Genomic DNA, 17,283 nt, shown 5'->3' on the forward strand with positions numbered 1-17,283 from the left:
GCACTTAATTAATACCTGATGTCATTATTATGTGAGCGTTTGTGATCCCTGAACACCTTAAAGCAGCGGTTCTCAACCTTTTACATGTGACGACCCCCCTGACGAACACCGGTACGTCCGCGACCCCCTTAGCCAGCTAGGTCGGTGGAAGAGCGGGGGGGGGGGGGAGCTTTAGCTAACCTCGAACGCCGCGTCGAGGAAATCAATGCAATTCAACAACGGAAGAACAAAGTTCGTATCTGCAAGAAGTATAACTGTTAATGGAATTTTACTAAAGCTAATAAATATTATTTTATTGGACACTCACTTTGATTAATGAGAAGGTTGAGCCTGTTTGCTGTTGCATAGAGAAGCGAACCTGTGTGCGATGTTCGTACCCACTGCTATTCGCAGCTCAGCCTCTGCGTCCACACGATTTCTGTATTTCGACTTCAGTGCTGCCAATGCTGAAAATCCTTGCTCACACATATACGAAGTTGAAAATGGCAGCAGAACTTTCATTGCTTTCTCAGAAAGGAGAGGATATTCACCGTTGACGCTAATCCAGAATGTTGTCACTGGTGTTGTGTGGAAGACCATTTTCAGGGATTGGTCACTCGAAAGGTCGATGAGCTGCTCTTCTTCTTGCGTGGACAACCCGCTTGTGCTAGGATCAGCCAGAAATGGATTACGAATCCAATCGTATTTAGTCACATCAATTTCAGCGAAGTAATGCTGAAACCTTTCTTGCAGTCCGTTTAGATGGGCAATAATTACATTCTTCACCTGATCAAGATTCAAGTTAAAGTCAGCCTTGCACTTACACAAGCACGGAAACATATCAAAAATATTTTCTTGGCGTATCTTTTGCGTCCACAACGAAATTTTTCGGACGAAAGCATTCATCTTGTCAGTTGTTTGTAGTATGGTGGTGTCCTTTCCTTGCATAGAAGTATTCACAACGTTCAGCTTCTCAAATATGTCCGATAAATATGCCATTAGCAGCAGCCATCGGTCTTTCTTAAGCAGGTCAGCCTTGTTGAAAGAGTTCTCCTTCAGAAACACCCACAATTCTTCCCGCAATTCAAAGACTCTTGCGAGAGCTTTTCCACGCGACAACCACCTTGATTCGCAGTAATAGAGCAAGGTGTCATAGTCGGCTCCCATGTCCTTACATATCAGAGCAAACAGGCGAGACCTGGCAGAACTGTTCTTTACAAAGTTCACCATTTTTATGACATCTGTTAGCACTGTGTTCAACTCAACACTCAAATCTTTGGAAGCTAGAACTTCACGGTGGATCATGCAGTGAGTCCAAACTATAGAAGGTCCACCAATTAAGTTTGTTTACCACAGCGACAAGGGGGACAATGTGGATCATCCAGGTGTGTGTGTGAAACATGTGCAACCGAAGCAGAAAAATTTCTTCCGACTTCACTCATCTGCAAAGAAGGTATATACACATCTACATCTATATATATAATTATACTAAAAGCAGACGCTTCTTCAACGGGGTCAAATCGACTAAAATAGCATTCTCTTAATTAAATTACCATGTCATCTACTGCACAAGATGAGTCTACTTGGGAACCTTTGCTGAGGTTTTTTTTTATTAACCTTTACACTTGAGATATATAAATGGGTAGAAGTGTATACATTTCTTGGTGTATTTAGGAAAGGGTAAATACTTATTGTATATTCGCACGCCTATTGTGGGGGTATAAGTGTACATATGTACCTGTAGTGCATGTCAAATGAATGTATAGCAGTTTATTTTCCTGATAGTTTAATAACAAAGAAATCCATTTTTAAAGAAACAAACTGCACCAAAGTGACCCCTATCACCTTTCGGGGCCTCCAGCACAAAACTGCTCCGCGCGACTTAAGACTCATTTCGTCGTGGAGGGCATATTTATATTTTGAAAAGCTGTCACTGAAATTTTTGAATATGGATAAAGTAAAGCTTCAAACAAATTTTAGGCCTGTATCACATGTCAATATAAAGTTATCAGGTTTTAACGTAAACAAACTGTAACAAAAACAAGGAACGGTAAGAGCGGAAACAAAAAGTAAAATCTTAGTAACTTTGTTTTATCAAAGCTTTTCATGTAATTTGCCTGTTGAATGGAAAATATAATTATCTTTTAATGTGTTACTACATACATTAACATAATTAATTAAATTATTTATTTTGTTCATTTTTAGAAAAGTCAACATGGTTGTGTTGGGTACCCAAATGTTGACTAGGCTGCAGAGAAGTACACAGTAATAAGGAATGTTTTCATCAACCTTTCTTTAGAAGAATTCCGCCTGGAAACCACTCGGGTAACCTGCCGGTCCCAAGCCCGGTTGAAGGTGAAGGTTTGGGCGTGGGGCTAGCAACCTCACCCTGTTAAAAAAAAATGCGTGGTGTTTCTTTAGAGGATAAAGAAGGAAAAAAATCCACTCGCCAACGCCTGGTCCTCTTCACAGCCGCAGGCCTGGGTACATCAAACACCATCTTCGCCGTCTTTCACTTGAGGCCCATCGTAGGGTAAAGTTTGGGTCGAACGTAAATACGGATAAGATAACAAAACAGTTAAAAGATGGTCGATGTTTTCACGCAAGGACTTGTTTTTTTACTTCAAACAGACATCCACCACAGAAGGCGGGAAAGTCGATTTGGAGAGGTGCTATGAAGTCGATATCCCTCCGAACAAGGTCAAGTATCGTACGCCGGAAGAATCACAAAATAACAGGTTAAAAATAGGTTCTACATGTTTCTCCTTTGTACTGAACATTGTTCTCATGAAGCACGAAAATGTTTGAAAACATAATGAATGCATTTTGTAAAAAAAAATTTAGGGTTTCTCTGCTGCATAGAATTTGCCTGCGTCTCTGTCGGAATCCATACACAACACACAGTTTTACCTTTGCACCTGTCAGGTAAGTTTAATATAAAGGTCGTGAAATGTGTGAATGCAGTTTGTGACCATGCTTTGCTTTACACTATCAATCAGGACGGTAAACATGGTGCAGGCAGCCTGGTAGTGTGGGTTTATTCTACCCTTAATGCTGTTTACTCGTGTTTCTCTTTACACCAGGAACAAATAGTTCAATGTGCATAAATACGCATTATTATCATCATCAAGTGTAAGAACGTTTGCTTTGCTTTAAAGATAAAGGTTGTAGTCTATAGTTTGTTTGTTTTGTCATTTGAAATCTTGTAAAGTGCCTGTCGTGTGCGTGTTACAATACAGTATATTATTATTATTGATCCACAAGGCAGGTACAGGCAGTGTTCACACGCTAGCAATATACACATACGTGTGTATATATATATAAGTTGATTAAAGTGCATGTCCTCTCTCTCCCCACACACAATATACATATACCCAGCAACAGTAGATACAGTTGCTGACCAGATTTAATCAAGTGAATGGCAGGTGGAGTTGCAGTGACGGTCCGTTCAGCCAGCCCACGATCAGCAATAGTGAGGATAGGGTACACATTTCTATAAATTCAGAGATAAAAAGTAAGAAAATGTCTAAAGAATCACATCATCACAATCGTTTATTATTGAAAACATTTAACAATGTATGTGCTGTTTTCAAAACAGTTATATTAAAAAGTTTAGCTAAAATTGTTTACAGGGACCTGCGTATGTTTAGACTGCAAAACAACGGATTGTTTTATAAAGAACCATATCAGTTGATCCAGTTACATGGGTCACGTACTCAAAGTCTCACTCCTGGGTCATTCCTGGCGCCAGTTGCTGCTCATATAAATAAGTTACAAAAGAAATTAATAAGCAGTATATATATATAGACATACATATACAACAATTAAAGTAAGCTCTACAAAGATCAACATATTAAGGATGTTGTCTGTGCACACAAAGTGTCTCTAGGTACTCAAGCGCTGGCTGGTCATGGCTACTCACACTACTTTATACAATGGTTGAATGGTAGAAGGCACTTCCACCCAGAATACTTGTTACTCAAGTTTCTGCCATTGTTAGTGCGGGTCGACTCATGTACACCGGGTGTCTGCCATGTCACGCACATTGGGGACCGTGGCTTTGTCGGGGGACAAAGGACAGACACATCAGCCAGGATTTGACCTGAATACAGCCTCATAGAGGTGAAAAACAGTTTCGTGACGATTTTCTTTTACCTGGAGATAGCTTGACAGTCGTGAATAGTGAAGTAGGAGGTCAGTCGTGAGGACCTGCAGATCTTCTTTACAGTTTCTAAAATAAGTTACAAGAAAGTGAAAATGGCCTTCTGTGTTTTCGTCGGTAAGTACAAATCAAATATACCATTCTTGATCCATCATCAAGTGTATTTGTAGAACATAGAAATCTCATGTTACCACTGAGGAATTCTGCTTAAAAATCTCACTCTGCGTGACTTTCAATGTGCAATAGTGAAAACAATACCATCTCTTCTTCTGTCATTCCTGCAACCTTCTTCTAGATATGTTGTTCCTCTTTGTCTACGTGTTCAAAGTTATTTGAGCTTAAGTAGTTTACTCACTATCAGAGCCTGTGGCGGAACTAAGGAACATTAAGGACAGCCAGGGTGGAACAGTTTCACCAGTCATGAATTTCTAATTTTTTTATGGAAAAAAATGGAGAAATAATCTGTCCTTTATTATCTTGTATGGAGTGTTTTATATAACTGAAGATCTTTGTCATGCTAACTTGTACATATACTGACATTAGACAAACATTTATTATAAAATATGGTGTGCCGACCGGCATAACGGGCAGTAACTAACTAACTATGGCATAAGAAACTGTACAAGTTGTATACTGAAAAGTCGTTTAATAGGAATCATTGATGACTTACTCCTCACTTTTACTCCTAACTGTTTGTTAAATGTCTGTATGAGTATGTGAGCAAAGACAAATTTCTGTCCTCCTGGGCAGACAATAAAGTCTGTTTTGATTTGATTTTTGATTTTGACTTAAATTAGTTCAATCAAAAACAAACCACAAAAAACAGAAAAGTTAGAAGTGCGATAAAGACTAAACCTTGTAAATTTTTAATTAGAAAGCTTTAATATCTAAGCATGGTGGAAAATTTGCTCACCAACACCTATTCTTCAGAGCAATATGTCAGCCCGTGATATACAATGTAGTATCCATTAATTCACTGAACAAGATTGCTGCAGACTTTGTGTCTTTACTCACCTGACTGTAAGTTTATGTTTTATCTTTTCTAAATTTTCAAAAGGAAAATATATCCCTCAGTTTGATAAGTCTTCTTGAGAGCAACGTTTCGCATCCAAACAGAATGGGAAATTTTAGGAACCCAGCCCAGATTCCGACCGACTGGAATGTGCAATATCCCGAAAAAAATGTTTCTTGTTTACCTGCAATTCTTTGATAAACGAATATGTTGATGCTAGCAATGGAAAATGAAGGGCGGAACCAGAAATTTTCATTAAGTGTTCCAACAGCAAAATTGTGGCTTCGATTGAGATTTAGCAGTAAAGGATCTCTATTTCAATGAAACAGGGGTTAGGTTAGGACACGCACGGGTCAAGTTTTTATTTCATTTAAACCGTGCTGCTGTGAAGGCAGAGGGTTGTGCTTAAAATACACATTATAGGATGAACTACCACAACAAAGAAAAGTAAAGCATGATTCCTTTATGAGAGAAAACTCATTGAAGAGTGTATTGTCACATCCATATTTTTAGTGAGTCTGCAAACTTGCTCACAACAGGCACAGCGTGCCGCCAACACAAGGTAACCTCTCGTTGTCATTCTGTCCCTGTAAGGTCCAATATTGGACCAACATGTCTGTGTTTTGTTGTCGCTAGATGTCAGACGATAGCAGTAAAGAGATAGAGTATTACATAAATAACTCAGAGGTTACATATCAGAAGTCTTGGCTAAATGTTTCCGAAACCTGTAGAAAATCCATGTGTAGTAGTTTCTTTTATGCTGACCCACACCTTACTGACCCGCTGGGTCAACTTGCCCATAACAAGGATAAGACCAGAATTCGTGCGCTACTTTCTGGTTTAGATATCGTCTTAAAGGGACACTCAAGGCAAAATAAAACTGCTTAGAATTTCGTAAAGAGTAGGATCAATTGGAATCTCGTATACTTTCATGTCTGTTCATGTGGAAAAAGTTGAAGGTTTTATAGCATGTTGTGTTACGTAAAAGAAATGACACGGGACTCTTTCGATTGCATAGTCTCGTTTTCCGTCACGTGACCTAATGACATATGACAAAGATTTCTTACCAAGTGAGACAGTTTTCTATAATTTTTTAAAATTTGAAACGTTCACTTTAAAACCCAAACTAACTCACGAGACACCACCGATCAAACCCTAGCAGTGCTCACCGACACTTGCTGTCTGTCTTGGTCGTCTGCTTGATCATCTCGGGAAGATATCGTGGTTACTCGGCGGAAGCAATTCGACTTCAAAATCTGAATCCAATAATTTTAGTGATGATGCATAATTTACCGAAGTAGTCCGTTGCTTGGCCACGTGTTAATGATGTTTTAGAAAATTTCTTTTTTGCAAGTTTTCGATTCAAGGTATTAATTTTTGCTTTCAAGCGCAACATGCTTGAAGCCAGGCTGATCTTATAAATACGAGTCTTCAATGCGGTCTCATTATGTGCATTTAACAATTCTCTTTTCAGTCTGTTATTGGTTTCTAAGCAACTGCCATCAGCAAGTCTATAGATAACACATCCCATCGCACAGCAAGGCAAGGACAATCGGTTGCCCTACACTTGTAACGATAATTTTCTTCCACTTAAAGTGGTGTACTTCCGTTGAAACCGGAAGACATTGAAGATCAGCATACTGTAATCTGTCTTTAGCCTCGTTTTAAATAGGTTCTTTTTCTGTCTGTCTCGCAGGTTGAAACAACCGGTGGGTAACTAAACAGTTATTAGCTTCGCTGGAAGGGGAAACAAATCACCAAAAAACAAAAAAAAACGCCCCAAAATGTTCCAACAAAATCGGTCTCACTTCCTCGTGGGAGGGTTCCTGGTGTGTGTTATCTGCCTCCTCCTCTTCATCTACCTCCTGCCAACCTACCGAAACCGGCCTCAGCATATGTCTTCAGACGTGGAGCCACAGTCGAGTGACCAAGAGTCTAGAATGTTCCATGCGGACCGGCCGGGATGCCCAGAATGCACTTCAGCATCCCATATGAGGGAACAGCGCAACACCTTATCCAAAATGCTGAACGATTTAAAACAACAGTTGGGACAACTAGAGTGCGACAAGGCGAAACTACAGAACAAAAAAGATGTAAGATGCTCGCTATCTCTTCTTGTTTCTTCTTTACTCTTTCCTGCTCTCTTTGTCTTCCACACACACACACACTCTCTCTCTCTTTCTTTCTCTCTCACACACAATCTATTTATTTTTCAGGATATTACATTAAAAATAATATGAAAAACGTGTGTGTGGTGTGTTTGTGTCCTTTATCCTGTCAGGTGTCCAGCAGTGGTGGCTGGTGCAAAGAAGAAAGTGACCCCAAGGAATCTAAAGCTCACCTGTTTGACCAGAAAATGGCGGATTCTCTCAGTCGATTTCTGTCCGGCCAGAGTGTTGGAAGCTTTGGTGACGGTCCAGGAAAATACAAGGAGTATCTCCTCCAACAAGGGCTGGTCGCCTCCTACGACGCCTACGACGGGGCCCCCTTCTGCGAAAACGTCACATCCGGGGCCGTCAAGTTCATGGACCTGACGCTTCCTCAGTTCGGACTTCCGGTGTACGACTGGGTCGTCAGTCTGGAGGTGGCGGAGCACGTGCCTGCACGCTTCGAGGTCGTGCTGGTCGACAACATCGCGCGCCACGCGCGGAAGGGCATCGTGCTGAGCTGGGCACATCCGGGTCAAGACGGGTTTCATCACGTGAACAACAAGAGCCCTGAAGATGTTAAACGCCTGCTGGACGAAGCTGGTTTCCATCCGCATGACAACGACAGCTTGTCGTTAAGGAAAAACTCAACATTCTTTTGGTTTCGAGAAAATATCTTCGTGTTTAGAAGAAAATCGGAAGCCAGTCTAATAGAAGACGATGCATAGACAGGGAGTCACACTACAATTAAAGGGTATTTAGTGGAAGAGTTTAAAGTCTCGTTACTTCAACATGATGTACCTATATATACTGACTGACTGGCACTTTCGAGACAGAACATTTAAAGACCTAGCGGGTTATATTTTATTTTTTTATTCTGTGATTGGGTGAAAGCTCAGTACAAAGTCTCATGTCACAAACTCTGGTTTTAATCGCTCCTTTGTTCTCGAAATACCATGATGCCTACAAACAACACTACTATGCACAGGTGGAAGTAAAATTTGTGGAGACACGTTTATTCACAGACAGGTCATTATAATTTTATGGTCCCAGCTCTTCCCCTGAGTTGAATCAGCAGAGGTATCAAATAAAAATAACAGAAAATTTTTATTATTTTTATTATTGTTTTACTAATTGGCTCCTGCTTGTGTAGAAGTAGATCTGTTGACACGCATGATTATTGCAAATATTTTTATTTTGATGTGGTTTGTAATGTTGTATTTTGCTAAAACCAAATTTTTGCCTTAAACACTGAGGGACAAATAAAAATATCAGAAAATTATACCCAGTTTCTCTATACTTTTTTTATCAAAACTTTGATTTTATATCATTTGTTTTCTAGATAGTTTAGTGACTTTTAGTGTGATAAAAAGTATTTTTGTATTTTATGTTCTGGAGAAAGATTTCGACTGCTTGGATGCATTATGCATTTCAACAAAACTTTCTTTGACATCAAATTTATCTTTCAATACATTATAGTATCATAATCCCTTAAAATGTTTCGCGAAAAGCTAATGAAAATGACAGGATCTTTGAGCTCATACAGGAACATGTCTTCATCTCTCACACTGTCCAGAAACCATGTTCTGAAAATACTTTCTTTATGTGAAATATCCAGTTGTATTTATTTTTCGAGATACCAGGTAGAAGCTGTACGATGTTAGGCTGCTTTTCACTCCAATGTCATCTTGAGAGTGTGTCAGAAGGCAGGCGCTGATGATAATTTAAAAAATCGTTTTGCAGATCACTGTGCTTCTACCCACCTCTACAAAGGATACTGGGTAATAACAGGTGAATGTGTTATCATCTGGCATTTTTCTAGGGGAGAGAATGCAGGAGGGGGAGGTAACCCAGGCCTTGGTCCTGCAGACGTTAAGGTCAATGAGTCAGATTATTTGGTGAGCGACTTTAAGGGGAACAAACTCTGTCACGAATGGTTCTGTTGTAAAGTGAGTTACTTCCCTTTGGTAAGGTCTACCGATGGACATACATGGAGTGAAACGAAGATACTAATAACAAAAAATGCTAAAGGACAAACACTGCAATTATTTCAAAATTTAAAGCCAGAACGCTTCCAATGTAGCTAAATGAAGCAGTATTTTTTTATTCAATGTCACAATGATTGGAAAATGAAATAAAGATAAAATATTCATACGAGCGAGCAAAAAAAAAAAAAAACACACGCACACACATGAACACACGCACATACACACGCGCGCGCGTGCGTGCGCACATCAACGCAAACGCACACGCTCGCTCACACACACACACACATGTAGACTCGCACAGTATGAATTTTTCACATTCATACTCCTAAGAGAGAGAGAGATAGACGAATCGAAACGGTAGTGGCAATAAATAGATCGTTTTGTTCCCATATTGTGTGGCCGTTACAAGATAGCACCTGAGCCAGGTGAGTTGTGTAATTGATGTCTCTCTCTCACGCACACCTTATTGCAGTTAATACTTAAACTGTCAGATATTAAAACAGTACGGTCTTCCTCAGCGATCTATGTAAAATAAAAAACATAGATGCGAAAGCAATCCTTAAACATTAAAAACACACATGTCAAGCACACATCAGTGATATAACACACAGCACAAATATTACGACAATAATTAAAAAAGTCATAATATTTCCTCTCGCGCTGTCACAAACAAATCAATCTAGCCTGGCCCACGTTTTACACATAATGCACATAATAAGTGAGGTCTGTACACCAGTGAAACAAATGTGTGAATAATGTGAATCACATCATGTGTGTTCTATACTGTCCCTCATTCACACAAAGCAGGAAGTCGCGATGTTAACATGACCCCACCTCCCCCCGTCTTCGTCTTCAGTGTACTTTACTAAATATGTATGTATAACTTGTATTTGCACAATAGGATACTTCTTGTTGTACTGTAACTTGAAAATAAGTTGTCACCTGGTCATATTTAATACTGCAGGTGGTTATAAGTTTTACTATGTGGTTATATCTCGTACAGACCTTATTAGTATTAGTTACTGTGTGCCACTTATAGTAATCTGTAATGATGTGTGTAATAGCTTGATAGTATAATATACATGAATAATAATAATAATAATAATACATTTCTTAAAAATATATCAAGGTATTGTTCCGCTCGCTCCTCAATTCTTCATGCGTGCACTAATTACACCTGATGTCATTATCACGTGAGCGCTTGTGATCCCTGAACACCTGAAACTGTTTCTTTTGTAGTCTTTCATCTGCAGCTCACCAAGCCAGCATCCACATGGGAAAATGCACTTGTGATTTTCTTCTTCTTTTATCATCATCATCATCAGCATCATCATCATCGAGTGTAAGAACGTTTGCTTTGCTTTCCAGATAAAGATAATATAGTTTGTTTTTTTCTAATTTGAAATTTTATAAAGTGCATGTCGTGTGCGTGTTACAATACAGTACATTATTATTGATCTATACGGACAGTTACAGGCAGTGTAACACACGTTAGCAATATACACATACGTGTGTGTGTATATATATATACACGATGATTCAAGTGCATGTCCTCTCTCTCTCTCCCCCCACACACAATATACATATACCCAGCAACAGTAGATACAGTTGCTGACCAGAATTAATCAAGTGAATGGCAGGTGGAGTTGCAGTGACGATCCGTTCAGCCAGCCCACGATCAGCAATAGTGAGGATAGGGCAGGGATGGCGAACTTTTTTCAGTCCGACTGCCAATTATTTCAATTTCAAAGCCGCTATAGAAACGAAGTGCTACAGCCAGTAACCAGTAAGTTTGCTGCGCGGAAAAACAAAGCTGCTTAGTATAAAATTATAAATTATAAAATAATACTTATTTATTCAACGTTATTATCCTGACCTACAGATTTTGAAGTCTTGGGGCAGCGATTTCTGGCATCTGATTTGATATCATTCATTGTAGAAAATAACGATTCGCATGAGTAAGTAGACGAGAAAATTGTCAGAATGGATGTTGCTACTTTTGTCAGAGAATTGAAAGTTTGAGGCAGGTCATTCCAGACTTGAAGAATCTCATTTCCTGCCAATATCTGAGGTTCTAATGATTCATTTAACCGTTCACGTTCAATTAATTCAAGTCGTATTCTTAAGTCAATAAATTTCTGTTTCCAAATTGCGCTGGACCGAAACTCAACAAGTTGCATTTCAAAGTCATTTAATCCCATCCAAGAAAACATGATCAAATCCAGAGTTTTAAAATCTACTGTATCTGGATATTTTATAAATTTGAAGGTGTACTCGAATTTGCGAAACTATTCAAAACGCAATAAAAATTGCTCAGCAGTTGTGTTAATTATCTCTAAAAACAACCTTTTCTGAGATTCTTTGCCAGTAGTTTCAAGAATTTCTAAATCATCATAAAATTTCTTCAGTTGTAACAGAAACAATTTTTTGAGATCTACACCGGAATTTCTGAGTTCTGTCACAACAGTTTGACATATATCTGCGCCTGTTGTTGTCATTGGTACAGTTGCTAATTTTATTAGTTCTTCGTGTATTTGATTTCCTTTGGCAATGATGGCCAGTCGAGCAGACGATGTCACATCAGTACTTTCATCAAGGCAAATAGAATAGGCTTGTTCAAAAACGAGATTTGTCTTGTTCAAAATTTACTATGACGCTATGTCATATGATACCCAAGTTAATAAAAGTAATATGAAAAAATTATGTGGAATATGATCCAACATCACTTCTTTAATATTATTTACAGTTTTCTGAAAAAAATTGAAGGCTTTTACTTATGATAATTTGAAATTTTAAAAAATCCATCAGCGTCGTCGCATGCGCAGAAAATCGTTTCGCGTGCCACCTTGTGCCACCACCGCGTGCCATAGGTTCGCCATCCCTGCATTAGACAAACATTTATTGTAAAATATGGCATAAGAAACTGTACAAGTTGTATACTCAAAAGTCGTTTAATAGGAATCATTGATGACTTAAATTAGTTAAATCAAAAAACACCACAAAAAACAGAAAAGTTAGAAATGCGATAAAGCCTAAACCTTGTAAATTTTTAATTAGAAAGCTTTAATATCTAAGCATGGTGGAAAATCTGCTCAACAACACCTGTTCTTCAGAGCAATATGTCAGCCCGTGATATACAATGTAGTATACTTTCTGGTTTAGATATCCTCTTAAAGAGACACTCAATGCAAAATAAAACTGCTTAGAATTTCTTAAAGAGTAGGATTAATTGGAATCTCGTCTACTTTCATGTCTATTCATGTGGAAAACGTTGAAGGTTTTATTTATGTTAAGTAAAAGAAATGACACGGGACTCTTTCAATTGCATAGACGAAGTCTCGTTCTCCGTCACGTGACCTAATGACATATGACAAAGATTGCTTACCAAGTGAGACAGTTTTCTATAATTTTTTAAAATTTGAAACGTTCACTTTAAAACCCAAACTAACTCACGAGACACCACCGATCAAACCCTAGCAGTGATCACCGACACTTGCTGTCTGTCTTGGTCGTCTGCTTATTTAACAATTCTCTTTTAACTCTGTTATTGGTTTCTAAGCAACTGCCATCAGCAAGTCTATAGATAACACATCCCATCGCACAACAAGGAAGGACAATCGGTTTCCCTACACTTGTAACGATAATTTTCTTCCACTTAAAGTGGTGTACTTCCGTTGAAACCGGAAGACATTGAAGATCATCATACTGTAATCTGTCATTAGCCTCGTTTTAAATAGGTTCCTTTTCTGTCTGTCTCGCAGGCTGAAACAACCGGTGGGTAACTAAACAGTGAATAGCTTCGCTGGAAGGGGGAACAAATCACCAAAAAAACAAAAAATCACCCACAAATGTTCCTGCAAAATCGGTCTCACTTCCTCGTGGGAGGGTTCCTGGTGTGTGTTATCTGCGTCCTCCTCTTCATCTACCTTCTGCCAACCTACCGACACTGGTCTCAGCATATGTCTTCAGACGTGGAGCCACAGTCGAGTAACGACGAGTCCAGAATGTTCCATGCAGACCGGTCGGGATGCCCAGAATGCACTTCAGCATCGCATGTGAGGGAACAGCGCAACACCTTATCCAAAATGCTGAACGATTTAAAACGACAGTTGGGACAACTAGAGTGCGACAAGGCGAAACTACAAAACAAAAAAGATGTAAGGTGCTCGCTTTCTCTCCCTGTTTCTTCTTTCCTCTATCCTGCTCTCTTTGTCTTTCACATACTCTCTCTCACACACACAATCTATTTATTTTTCAGGATCAATGAAACTTTCAGGAATGACAAACCCTGATAGTCCTGTAAACAAATAAAGTATTCCTTACACTTGTGTTAAAAAAATTTAGTAATACATTATTCGTGCAAATTATACTGATTGATGAAGATTCTTATTTAGTTTTTATCATTATGTAGTTCGGATATTCTCTTACTGTTGGCACTGTCGTCATAGTGATGGTAATGTCACAACACTTGTACTTCACTTCACCATCTTAAATCACACGCATTTCACTCAACATAACACTCTCGGGTAACTTACCAGTTTTTGAAGCAAGTGTCTTTGAAGTGACATGAACATGATGTCGCCCTGCGACGATTGTAGGAGTCGTCTGCTCCATCGATTGCTCTCACAGGTGCAGCTCGCCATTAGTCGTTGTTTTCCCCAAGTTTGGAAGGTGTTGAGACGACAGACCTCGATATTTGTCTCTCTGGGTATGGTAGTCAGGAATCATACAATTCTAGCTACAAGACACCCTTGGTATTACTGATATCAACAGCTCCTACCAAACGTTCGTGCAGCAGAAGACTCGTTAGCCGGATGTGATCACCGGACATGCGCAGTGGCACATAGCGGGCTGTCGTCTGCTTTAGTGTATAGTCTATGACTGAACACATTTTGTTCTTTTCAAAAGATCAGTCACATTACTAGGAAACTCTGTACTCGTTTCAGAGAGGATTTTCGCTGCATGAATAAAACCTCTTTTTCTTCAACTTCTTTAAACGCTCTCCTTCACCGGACATCAGAAGATTATTTATTTTTCCCTCAGTCCGTGTCTCCATTCTTTTCAGATTATTTTAACCCCTTTGTGTCTTACGGACTGCAGTTTTCTGTCGAATGCATGGCTGAGTGGATGAGAATATCAGACGGGGAAGTGTTAACTGTGACACACAGTGTTTGAGGCGAGTTGTGTACACATTTGTGTTGTGGTCTGTCAAGTCCTGAGCCACTCGACAACAAACTAAACATGATGTAGGCAGCCTCAGGCAATTGTTGTGTGTTGAGAGAATGTTGATTGGTCTGGCTGAGTGAGTTGTTCAGCCACCCGTGCTGTGACATTTGGTGACCCCGAGGTGATTGCGGGGCTGTCTTTGTTGTGTGGAAGGATTCTCTTTTGCTGAGTATCGTATTTAACTGTTTACTGGTTTATCCGCATTTGTTTTGTTTTGTTTTTGTTTTTTGTTGTTTTTGGTTTTTTGTGTGTTGATTTTCACGTTTTATCCCCGTCAACAGTTCTACGGGTGAGTAAAGTTCTACCCGTAATAAAGGATTAGATTTTGTCTCAACTGTAGATTATCTTACTTTCCCAGATATCAATCCCTTACCCTGGGTGTTGTGTTTATTGGAGGAGGGTTGTTAGTGTCTGAGCGTGAGATTATTATCTCTTCCCCTCCCCCACACTTTCAGTACCATATTCTCTTGTTTTAAGAAAAAGAAAATTTGTGGGTGTTCCTCAAACCTATTTTGATCTTTACATCTTGATGGTTAGTAGTGTTCACAATATTACATATAAAATAATATGAAAAACGTGTGTGTGGTGTGTTTGTGTCGTTTATCCTGTCAGGTGTCCAGCAGTGGTGGATGGTGCAAAGAAGAAAGTGATCCCAAGGAATCTAAAGCTCACCTGTTTGACCAGAAAATGGCGGATTCTCTCGGTCACTTCCTGTCCGGCCAGCGTGTTGGAAGCTTTGGTGACGGTCCAGGAAAATACAAGGAGTATCTCCTCCAACAGGGGCTGGTCGCCTCCTACGACGCCTACGACGGGGCCCCCTTCTGCGAAAACGTCACATCCGGGGCTGTCAAGTTCATGGACCTGACGCTTCCTCAGTTCGGACTTCTGGTGTACGACTGGGTCGTCAGTCTGGAGGTGGCGGAGCACGTGCCTGCACGCTTCGAGGTCGTGCTGGTCGACAACATCGCGCGCCACGCGCGGAAGGGCATCGTGCTGAGCTGGGCACATCCGGGGCAAGACGGGTTTCATCACGTGAACAACAAGAGCCCTGAAGATGTTAAACGCCTGCTGGACGAAGCTGGTTTCCATGCACATGACAACGACAGCTTGTCGTTAAGGAAAAGCTCAACATTCTTTTGGTTTCGAGAAAATATCTTCGTGTTTAGAAGAAAATCGGAAGCCAGTCTAATAGAAGACGATGCATAGACAGGGAGTCACACTAGAATTAAAGGGTATTTAGTGGAAGAGTTTAAAGTCTCGTTATTTCAACTTTTGAGACAGGACATTTAAAGACCTAGAGGGTTGCATTTTTTTTTTAAATTCTGTGATTGGGTGAAGGCTCAGTACAAAGTCTCATGTCACAAACTCTGGTTTTAATCGCTCCTTTGTTCTCGAGATACCACGATGCCTACAAACAACACTACTATGCACAGGTGGAAGTAAAATTTGTGGAGACACGTTTATGCACAGACAGGTCATTATAATTTTATGGTCCCAGCTCTTCCCCTGGCCGTAGCCTTGACTAATTCAAGGTATCCATAGACATTAAAAGGCCCACATGAACTCAGAAATATACAACACGTATCCTGTGAAGCCATCTGCTTTCTTTTTTTTTTCTTCTTCTTCTTTTTGTGTGTCTATTTTGAGCTGCATTTATGAATCGTAGCTCCTGAGTTTACATCTCATCTTGGGACATGTTGATTGATTGTCAAAATTTTAAGTTTACGCGTGGCTGCTGTTTATTTTATTTTTTCCTCTTCTTTTCTTCTCAAAGACTTTCTGTTTTGATGATTATTACACATGATTTATGCTCACGAAATAATATGGAAATAAAGGGAAGACATGCTATGCAATGAGTTGAATCAGCAGAGGTATCAAAAAAAAAATAACACTTAGAAAATGTTATTATCTTAATTATTGCTTTACTAATTGGTTCCTACTTGTGTAGAAGTAGATCTGTTGACACGTGTGTTTATTGTGAATATTTTTATTTTGATGTGTTTTGTAATTTTGTATTTTGCTCAAGCCAAATTTTTGCCTTAAACTCTGAGGGACAAATAAAAATATCAGAAAATTATATCCAGTTTGTCTATACTTTTTTTTTAAACTTTGATTTTATATCATTTGTTTTCTAGATAGTTTAGTGACTTTTAGTGTGATAAAAAGTATTTTTGTATTTTATGTTCTGGAGAAAGATTTCAGGTGCTTGGATGCATTATGCATTTCAACAAAACTTTCTTTGACATCAAATTTATCTTTCAATACATTATAGTATCATAATCCCTTAAAATGTTTCGCGAAAAGCTAATGAAAATGACAGGATCTTTGAGCTCATACAGGAACATGTCTTCATCTCTCACACTGTCCAGAAACCATGTTCTGAAAATACTTTCTTTATGTGAAATATCCAGTTGTATTTATTTTTCGAGATACCAGGAAGAAGCTGTACGATGTTTGGCTGCTTTTCACTCAAAAGTCATCTTGAGAGAGTGTCAGAAGGCAGGCGCTGAAGATAATTTTAAAAATCGTTTTGCAGATCACTGTGCTTCTACCCACGTCTACATAGCATACTGGGTAATAACAGGTTAAATGTGCTACCATCTGGCATTTTTCTAGGGGTGAGAATGCAGGAGGGGGGAGGTCCTCCCGACGTTAAGGTCAATGAGTCAGATTGTTTGGTGCGTGACTTTAAAGGGAACAAACTCTGTCACGAATGGTTCTGTTGTAAAGGGAGTTACTTCCCTTTCGTAAGGTTTAGCGATGGGCATA

At 39.3% G+C, this 17,283-nt stretch overlaps 2 protein-coding genes across 6 annotated transcripts; both read left to right on the top strand.

Moving 5' to 3' along the window:
- The first annotated feature begins 1,200 nt into the window (after positions 1–1,200).
- LOC112575713 lies at positions 1,201–8,582 on the top strand. Of its 4 annotated transcripts, none has more exons than XM_025257701.1 (4): positions 1,201–1,432; positions 2,611–2,717; positions 6,850–7,246; positions 7,435–8,582. In XM_025257701.1, exons 3-4 carry the CDS (start codon positions 6,938–6,940, stop codon positions 8,026–8,028), a joined length of 903 nt encoding a protein of 300 aa, XP_025113486.1. In that variant the 5' UTR covers positions 1,201–1,432; positions 2,611–2,717; positions 6,850–6,937; the 3' UTR covers positions 8,029–8,582. The 4 variants fall into 4 exon arrangements, with proteins under 4 accessions (XP_025113486.1, XP_025113488.1, XP_025113489.1 ...); XM_025257703.1 differs by having other exon boundaries at positions 2,611–2,679; XM_025257704.1 differs by lacking the exons at positions 1,201–1,432; positions 2,611–2,717 and adding an exon at positions 2,741–2,904.
- A 1,697-nt stretch (positions 8,583–10,279) lies between these two features.
- Positions 10,280–16,393, top strand: LOC112575714. Of its 2 annotated transcripts, XM_025257707.1 has the most exons (3): positions 10,280–10,630; positions 13,050–13,445; positions 15,127–16,393. In XM_025257707.1, exons 2-3 carry the CDS (start codon positions 13,137–13,139, stop codon positions 15,718–15,720), a joined length of 903 nt encoding a protein of 300 aa, XP_025113492.1. In that variant the 5' UTR covers positions 10,280–10,630; positions 13,050–13,136; the 3' UTR covers positions 15,721–16,393. The 2 variants fall into 2 exon arrangements, with proteins under 2 accessions (XP_025113492.1, XP_025113491.1); XM_025257706.1 differs by lacking the exon at positions 10,280–10,630 and having other exon boundaries at positions 12,168–13,445.
- The last annotated feature ends 890 nt before the right edge of the window (positions 16,394–17,283 follow it).

Source organism: Pomacea canaliculata, linkage group LG11 (genome assembly GCF_003073045.1).
Source record: "Pomacea canaliculata isolate SZHN2017 linkage group LG11, ASM307304v1, whole genome shotgun sequence".
NCBI classification, from domain to species: Eukaryota; Metazoa; Mollusca; class Gastropoda; order Architaenioglossa; family Ampullariidae; genus Pomacea; species Pomacea canaliculata.

Excerpts from the sequence above, each read along its gene's own strand:
- LOC112575713 (XM_025257701.1), top strand. The coding sequence starts at position 6,938 with ATGTTCCAACAAAATCGGTCTCACTTCCTCGTGGGAGGGTTCCTGGTG. Across the intron at positions 7,247-7,434 it reads AACTACAGAACAAAAAAGAT|GTGTCCAGCAGTGGTGGCTG; the intron begins GTAAGATGCTCG and ends TTATCCTGTCAG.
- LOC112575714 (XM_025257707.1), top strand. The coding sequence starts at position 13,137 with ATGTTCCTGCAAAATCGGTCTCACTTCCTCGTGGGAGGGTTCCTGGTG. Across the intron at positions 13,446-15,126 it reads AACTACAAAACAAAAAAGAT|GTGTCCAGCAGTGGTGGATG; the intron begins GTAAGGTGCTCG and ends TTATCCTGTCAG.